General features: G+C 38.7%; 1 protein-coding gene across 1 annotated transcript; it reads left to right on the plus strand.

Moving 5' to 3' along the window:
- Positions 1-432: 432 nt before the first annotated feature.
- Positions 433-1,992, plus strand: LOC121746868 (calmodulin). Its single transcript, XM_042140818.1, has 2 exons — positions 433-589; positions 1,436-1,992. The coding sequence occupies exons 1-2, from the start codon at positions 514-516 to the stop codon at positions 1,807-1,809; spliced, it is 450 nt and encodes a 149-aa protein (XP_041996752.1). The 5' UTR covers positions 433-513; the 3' UTR covers positions 1,810-1,992.
- The last annotated feature ends 6,564 nt before the right edge of the window (positions 1,993-8,556 follow it).

An 8,556-nucleotide genomic window follows, 5' to 3' on the forward strand; every position in this document is an offset into this window, starting at 1 on the left:
CACATTTAATTTAAGAAAAAATGGTCAAACATACCATTAAAAATTGAAAACATTATATCAAATGCCTTTGTATTGTCACATTTATCACATAAACACATTGTTTTAAAATAAGCAGTTTTTTCCTACTAAAAATATTTACTGTAGAAAAAAAATGAAAAATTACAACATCATCATTATATAAAAGTGATTTCCATTTTCACATTTAATTTAAGAAAAAATGGTCAAACATACCATTAAAAATTGAAAACATTATATCTGAAATTAATTTATTTTCTCCTAACACCACAGCCACTAAAACAAATTTAGTACGCGTACTATATTTGTATTGTTGAAGAAGAAAAAAAATAATGATTTAAATTTTTTTGAGTCACATAAATTAAATTAATATTTAAAAATAGTGAAAAATATCTTTTCCTCTCGTTTTCATGGTGGATACGCCCACATATCATTCTCTATTCCTATTATTTGAGAGAAGAGAAGAGGAATCCACATCCAAGCAACAATCCAAAGCAAATGGCGGATCAGCTAACCGACGAGCAGATCTCCGAATTCAAGGAAGCCTTCTCGCTATTCGACAAGGATGGCGATGGTAAACATATCATTTCCTATTAATTTTGTTTTTCTTCTTTTTTGTACATCGATACGCCTCCATCCGGATCTGCTCAAACGCTCGCTATTTTCTGATCAGCTTCGCTTTTGGTTGTATATGCGAGTTATTTGTAATTGATTTTGCAATTGAGATGTAGATCGCTCACGGAAATGAGATTTTGGATAATATATGTTGGTGTTTGCTTGTGTGTGGCTATTCAGATTCTCCTCCCCGCCAATGCATCACGTGTTGTCGTTGCGAATTGATATTATTTGAAATCAATGATATTTCGATGCTTGTTTTTCAATTGCTTGCTAATGCATTTGACCTCTGTAATCACGATGGTGTTTGCTTGGTGGAATGTGTTGTGGTGTGGTGGTTGATTTTGAGTCCGAACTATGATGGTCAATTCGATTCTAGACCATCTAAGATGTTGTGATCTCAAAGTTCCTCTGATTGACTATAAATGTTGGTTATACAGGCATTAACAAACACAGGCCAGGTAATTAGGATTAACTTCTTTTTTCATCGGGTTGGGTTGTTATTCTGCAGCTTTGATGTTAATTTTTTAATGAATTTATGTTGTTCACAGATTATGTGTCTTTTGTTGGCTCTTTTCTATTTTCCCTCTCTGATGTTGTTGTGCATTACTATTCACATAATGTTAATTGATTTTGATGGTATTATCTGAATTATTGTTCTTGTTTCCTGTGTTCTTGAATGTTTTAGGCATTTGTCTTTCTCTCATTTTTAGCTGCTTCTTTCTTTTTTCCTGGTAATTTGTTGTCATTTTCTGGAACTTCTAAGTTTCCATTCCCATGTAAATGCTTGTGAACTCTATCACAGGCTGCATCACTACCAAGGAGCTTGGTACCGTGATGCGATCTTTGGGGCAGAACCCCACAGAGGCGGAACTTCAGGATATGATCAATGAGGTTGATGCTGATGGCAATGGGACAATTGATTTTCCAGAGTTCCTCAACTTGATGGCCAGAAAGATGAAGGATACTGATTCAGAGGAAGAGCTCAAGGAAGCTTTCCGTGTTTTTGACAAGGACCAGAATGGATTCATTTCTGCAGCTGAGCTTCGACATGTCATGACAAACCTTGGGGAGAAGCTTACTGATGAGGAGGTTGATGAGATGATCCGCGAGGCTGACGTAGATGGTGATGGGCAGATCAACTACGAGGAGTTCGTCAAGGTCATGATGGCCAAGTGAGATCCGAACAACCAATTCTAAATCTTTTGAAAGTATGAAATAGACCATAAAAGGAATAAGGGCAGATAAGTCTGATGAGATTTCTATTTTCTCTTAGATGTATTCTTCTGGCATTATCAGCTTTATTTTGGTACTCACCTGTTTTTCATTTTGCATTGATTTTTAAGTGCTTTTGTTCTTCAATGTATGCTGTTTGCCCTGTTCTTTTTCCCCGTGACCCCATTTCGTGACTTGATCGTAATAACCTATATAAGTTGGACTGTAAGTAGCTGTGCATCATCTTTGTTCTGCTCATCTCATTTACTCTGATCACTTACTCATGGATGCTTTTTTTCCTATGTATTCACTTACAGTGCTCTATTTTTTGCGCTTGTTCTTACTCTTTTCTGCCCTACTCCATGGATCCATGTCTTGGGATTGTTTGAACTTTGAAATGGTGATTTTTTGCTTTAATTTGTGGTTTGAAGATGTCATCTACTTACACACACACACACACACACCCCAAAAAAAAGAAGCAGCAAATGCTCTCCCCTTCACCTTTTTTAGAAAAAAACTTTTGCTTCTTGTGCATTATTTTTTGAATTATGTTCTATTGTACTTTATTTTAGAATTTGCTCCATGTACTCATATTTTTATTTGTTTTTGCCCCTTATACTCTTATTCCTTTGTTTTTGACAATTTACTTGTGCTTTTATTGATTTCCCCCCCTATATATACTCCCTTTGTCCCAACATAAGAAAGTCACTTTCATTTTTGGAATGTACAATAAGTGAGTCATTTCTCTTTTTTTAGCAAAAATACCTCTTTTTTCACTTACTTTATTCTCCCAACTACTATATTCTCTCTTCACTCTACTTTTTTTCGGTCATATTTTATTCTTTCTCTACTTAACTATTTAAATATCAATTTCTTAAATCTCGTGCACAAAAGAGTGCCTAGCTTATGGCGGGAAAGGAGAAAAGTAAAGAAAATATGGGGCATAGGCGTATAGATTTAGGTAGGAAGGTAACAAGAGTGTGAATTAAAAAAAAAGAGTAAAAGTACAAGGGGTGGGGTTTGTCCAATTGCATCCACTATTTTCCCGTCCGTAAAAGGGCATGAGCTATTTCTCTTTCTATTTATGTACTAGTAATTATTATGATTAGTCCAAAAATATACGAGTTTGGAGGTATGGCGTTTGCTTTCAGTCCTATCTAAAATGGGTCCAATTTTATTGAGTCTTAGTTTGTTTAGCAAAATAATGCATGCACAAGAGGACTGAAACATAAAAGTCAATATTATGATATTGTAAAGGTTGAAAGTAGATTAGAAATTGATGGTATTGTTGGGGTTTCAGCTGGGACATATGGTTTGAGAGTTCGAAGGGGCCATCCAAGGGGAAGACGCGCGAATTGCGAGCTCGATTGAAGAAACTTTGCCACAACGTTCACCCACGCCGAACCTCCATCCTCAAGCTCAACAACACTGCCTCTCCCAATCACCATCACTCCTTTCCCAAGCTCTCTGCCAAAAAGTTTCTTAGTAAAGCACTGAAGAAGAAATCTAAACCTAGCAGCGAAGTCATACCTGATCCTAACGACGAGGAGGAGAAGGAGAAGGAGAAGGAGAAGGAGGTGAAAATGGAGGTGGAGGTGGAGGTGGAGGTGGAGGTGGAGGTGGATACGGACCCGGATAAGGAGATGAAGAAGGAGAAGGTTAAGGAGATGGAGATGAAGATGGAGATGGAGATGGAGAAGGAGCGGGAAAGGGAGAGGGAGAGGGAGATGAAGGAGGAGAAGGTAAAGGAGATAGAGAAGACAATGGAGATAGAGATGGAGATAGAGAGGGAGAGGGAGAGAGAGAGGGTGAGGCAGATGGAGAATGAGAAGGAGAAGGCACTAGAGATGGAGATGGAGCTTAGGGGAAGAAATAGCGTTGGCAAGGAAAAAAAAGAAAAAGCTAAAGAAAAGAAGGAGAAAAATCTCCGACATAAGGAGAAAGATGCAGAGCCAAAGGAGAGCAACGATGATGAGGAAAATGACAAGGAGAAGGAGAAGAAAAATAGTGAGCGCAAAAAGTTAAGGGAAATATTTTTTCTAAAGGAAAGAAAGGAGAAAAAGCTTCGGCCGAAGGAAGATGATGGTGAGCGCAATGACAATGAGGAGGAGAAAGAGAAAGACGTCGAGCCCAAGGAGAGCAATGAAGATGAGGAGAATTACACGGGCAAGGAGAAGAAAATTAGTGAGCACAAAAAGATAAAAGAAAGATTTTTTTCAAAGGACAAGAAGGAGAAAAAGCCCCGACAGAAGGATGAAGATGTTGATGCCAAGGAGCGCAATGGCGATGAGGAGGAAAATGAGAGATGTAGCACTCACAAGGACAAAAAAGAAAGTTTGTTTTATAGGGCAAAAAAGGAGATGAAACTCCGACACAAGGAGAAAGACAACGAGCTCAAAGAGAGCAATGGCGATGATGAGGACACGCAGAAAAGTAGTGACCACAAAGATAAAAAAGGAAATTTCTTTCATAGGCAAAAGAAGGAGAAAAAACTCCGAAACAAGGAGAAAGATGACGACGAGGAGAAGGAGAAGGAGGAAAATAGTGAACACAAATAAAAGGAGAAAAAATTCCGACAGAAGGATAAAAAAGGAGACAAATATATGCAGTTGGAGCAAATGGAAGAGCGCCAATCCTTTGAAAATTAGATTCTTTGTTTTCCACTATAGCATAATATTTGTGGCAGGGATATAGAAATTTATTGATTTTATATTTTTTTATATTTTTTTTGGGGTGGTCGAGATATACATTAATACATGTATATACTTTAATATTCTTTGTATATTCAATTATGACAAGAATAGTAAATGTATTTAACCATATTTTTGTTTTAACAACATCAGGGATCGTATCTTTTATTCAATTTCTGAATGAACCTCGATTGATTAGATAATTGTATTTAATTATATAAACCAAATTATACATAAAAAAGTGAAGACTAAAATTATAGTAGTAAAAATACTAAAAGAAACAAAAAGTAAAGAAGAATTCCCAATATTATAAACTACTACGATTATGATTTTTTTAATGAAATACACCCAAGTCAAAATTTTAAAAAGAAAAAGTAAAAAGGTAACAATAATGAAAATGAGAGTATATTTTCGAATAGAGGACAGAAAGTTTACAAGTTTCAAACCATAAACAATTACTAACTTTCACATTTAAAATTCGTCCACAGTACATTAAAATTTTCTTTTCGGCTATCCGAAAAAATAATACAGATATTTAGGGAAACTCAAATACTCAATCCTTGTAAAAAATGAATTCTAATACTCCACTTTTGTGATTCACTTAAATTACAACTTTCACTTTTCACATATTATTTTTCTTTTTTAATTTAAATGAACTTTATGGAGTACTATTTCTTGAAGATGGTAACCGAGAGGGATAAGGGATAAAAGGCTAGGCATGGTGAATTGCAGAGAACAAAGTTTATGATTCTTTTATTTCTGTATTTCTGTATTTCTGTGTGTTTTACATTGTATACAATGATCTCTTTTTATAGGAGAGAAATACAAGTATATTTGGAAACATATCAATCTATTCTAGGTATAATCACTAATTGGTATTCTCCTAAAATAGATTTATTTCTTTCCTTGATTCTTTCCTTGAATTGTGTCTTCTAGGGTTTGACACTCCCCCTCAAGTTGAGCCGCGGCATCTCCGATGCTCAACTTGCCAAGAACTTCTTTGAACACTTTAGAATTCACAGCTTTGGTTAAGATGTCTGCCAGCTGATCCTCTGACCTCACAAAAGGAAATTCTATGACTCCTTTTTCTAGGTTCTCCTTAATGAAATGTCGATCTACTTCCACATGCTTAGTCCTGTCATGTTGCACTGGATTTTCTGAAATACTGATCGCCGCCTTGTTGTCAAAGAATAACTGACTCTTCTGTGTTGGAGGAAATCCTATCTCCGTAAGTAACCTCCGCAACCACATAATCTCCGTTAAATCACTCTTGATTCCTCGGAACTCTGCTTCCGCACTAGATAAGGCAACGACCTTTTGTTTCTTGCTTCTCTAAGTGACCAGGTTTCCCCCTACGAACGTGAAGTATCCTCCCGTAGATTTCCTGTCAACTGGATTGCTTGCCCAATCAGCGTCAGTGTATCCATGAACCTCCAGATCTCCTCCTTTTTCTTGGAGTACTCCGTATCCTACAGTCCCCTTCAGATATCTTACAATCTTCAAGGCAGCCTCCATATGGCCTTCTTGCGGTTTGTGCATAAACTGACTGACTATACCAACTGCATAAGTAATATCTGGTCGAGTATGTGAGAGATAGATCAACTTTCCCACCAATCGTTGATACTTCTCCCGGTCTTCTAGCTTTGCTCCTTCTTCTATCTTCAATCCATGGTTGGGTACCATAGGAATATCTGAGGGCTTGCAATCTAGTAAACCAGTCTCTGCTAGTAAATCCAGTACGTACTTCTTCTGTCTCAGGAAGATTCCCTTCTTCGATCTCAAGACTTCGATTCCAAGGAAATATTTCAGTGCCCCCAACTCTTTCATCTCGAACTCCTTAGATAGATTCTCCTTCAGATTCTTGATTTCCTCTTCATCGTCTCCTGTGATAATCATGTCGTCCACATAGATGATCAGACATGTCACCTTGCCGTCCTTCTTCTTAATGAACAATGTGTGGTCAGAGTGGCTTTGTTCATACTCATGCTTGAACATTGCCTGGCAGAATCTCCCAAACCATATCCGGGGAGACTGTTTTAGTCCATACAAGGTTTTCCTCAATCTGCACACCTGTCCGTCTCCGAATTCTCCAAGAAAACCTGGAGGGGCTTCCATGTAGACTTCCTTATTTTCTTCCAACTCTCCATGTAAAAAGGCGTTAGTGACATCCAGCTGATGTAAAGGCCAATCTCTAGATGCAGCTATAGACATCAGTGTTCTAACTGTATTTAGCTTGGCTACCGGAGAGAACGTCTCTGCATAATCCACTCCATAGACCTGAGTGTATCCCTTAGCCACCAGTCGTGCTTTATACCTCTCGATTGAACCATCTGCTCGTCTTTTGATTGTGAAGACCCATCGACATCCTACTGGCTTCTTTCCCTTTGGTAGAGTACACTTCTCCCATGTTCCATTCTTTATTAAGGCATCTATCTCCTTCTTCATTGCCGCCCTCCAATGTTTGTGTTTCATCGCCTCCTCAAAGGATTGAGGAATCTCATCCTCATAGAGGGCAGCTTCAAAAGCTCTAGCCATTTCTGTGAGATGTCCCTGCACAAGATTAGTTACAGAATATTGGGACTTTCGTCCTTTTCAGTCTGAAGAGTATCGCCTAGGAGGAACGCCTCTCGTACTCCTTAGCGGTAACTCATAACCCATGTCTGCTTGTTCCTCAATTTCCTCATTCTCCCTGTCACTATTAGTTTCTTCCACAAGAGTAATATTTCCTGAGTTATGACTATTTACCTCAGGATCCCTGACCGGGGTAGATAGCGAGGTGTCGCCGAACTCCTCGTCCTGCACATTGGAACTTGACGGCCCGGAGTTACCGCTAACTATCTCTGGTGGACCGACATTTAGAACAGGTTGACTTGGACTCGTCAAGTTTCCCCCCCCTGACTGTTGTGATTCTCTTCCTGGTTTGGTGTAGGCTCGGGTATTGGTGTAGGTGTAGGTTCGGGTACAGGTGTAGGTGTAGGTTCGGGTATTGGTGTCAGTAGCCAGCCTAGTGAGTCATTTTCCGGAATTTCTGGTCGCAGTTCATGGTGGTATACATGGTTCTTGTTTTAGGATCATAGCATTTGTAGCCCTTTTGATTCCGGCCATACCCTAGGAAAACACATTTAACAGCACAAGGGGAAAATTTAGATCGCTCGTGTTTGGGAATATGGACAAAGATGGAGCACCCAAATATCCTAGGTTCTAGACGAAGAGATGATGGGATAGTGGCTTGGGCAGATAGGATGTCCAAAGGTGTTTTGAAGTCCAGGATTTTGGTAGGGATACGGTTTAGAAGGTAGACAGCAGTGACTACGGCTTCTGGCCAAAAAGATCTTGGGATTCGGGATTCGATTAGAAAGGCTCGTGTGACTTCTAGAATATATCGGTTTTTCCTTTCTGCTACCCTATTCTGTTCAGGAGTATGTGGATAGGTGGTTTGGTGGACTAATCCCTTTTCAGTGAAGAAAGACTGCATTTTAGAATTGACAAACTCCCCCATTATCGGATCGAAGGATTTGGATATTGTGTTTGTATTGAGTTTGTACGAAGGTATAGAATTGGGTGAACTTGTCAAAAACTTCAGATTTTGTTTTTAAGAAATAAACCCAAGTCATGCGTGTATAATCATCAACAAACAACAAAAAATAGCGAAAGCCCGAAAAAAATGTTTCACAATTAAAGGTAAAAGAAGAATCAACTTAGGAAAAAGTAGACGGAAATATCCTATAGATGGGTGCCCTAACCGGCGATGCCAAAGCCAAGCCTGCTTATCAGTCAGTCCGTGAGACAGCAACACAGTACTCTGATGGGCCACCTCATCCACATAGTACAGTCCGTGTCGTTCAGTGCCATGCCCAACTATCGTCCCCGTTTGGGTATCCTGCAGTAAACAGAAACGAGGCTGCATTAGTAACTTGCAGTTCAATTCTTTAGTCGCATGACTAACTGACAATAATTTGTGAGATAGTGACGGAACAAATAAGCAATTCGAGAGTCGAAGGGTTTGGGAGATATTGATGGT

The sequence above is a fragment of the Salvia splendens genome, chromosome 9 (genome assembly GCF_004379255.2).
Source record: "Salvia splendens isolate huo1 chromosome 9, SspV2, whole genome shotgun sequence".
Taxonomy (NCBI): domain Eukaryota; kingdom Viridiplantae; phylum Streptophyta; class Magnoliopsida; order Lamiales; family Lamiaceae; genus Salvia; species Salvia splendens.

Coding starts and splice junctions, on each gene's coding strand:
- LOC121746868 (XM_042140818.1), top strand. CDS start 514: ATGGCGGATCAGCTAACCGACGAGCAGATCTCCGAATTCAAGGAAGCC. Junction 590..1,435: donor ATTCGACAAGGATGGCGATG/GTAAACATATCA, acceptor ACTCTATCACAG/GCTGCATCACTACCAAGGAG.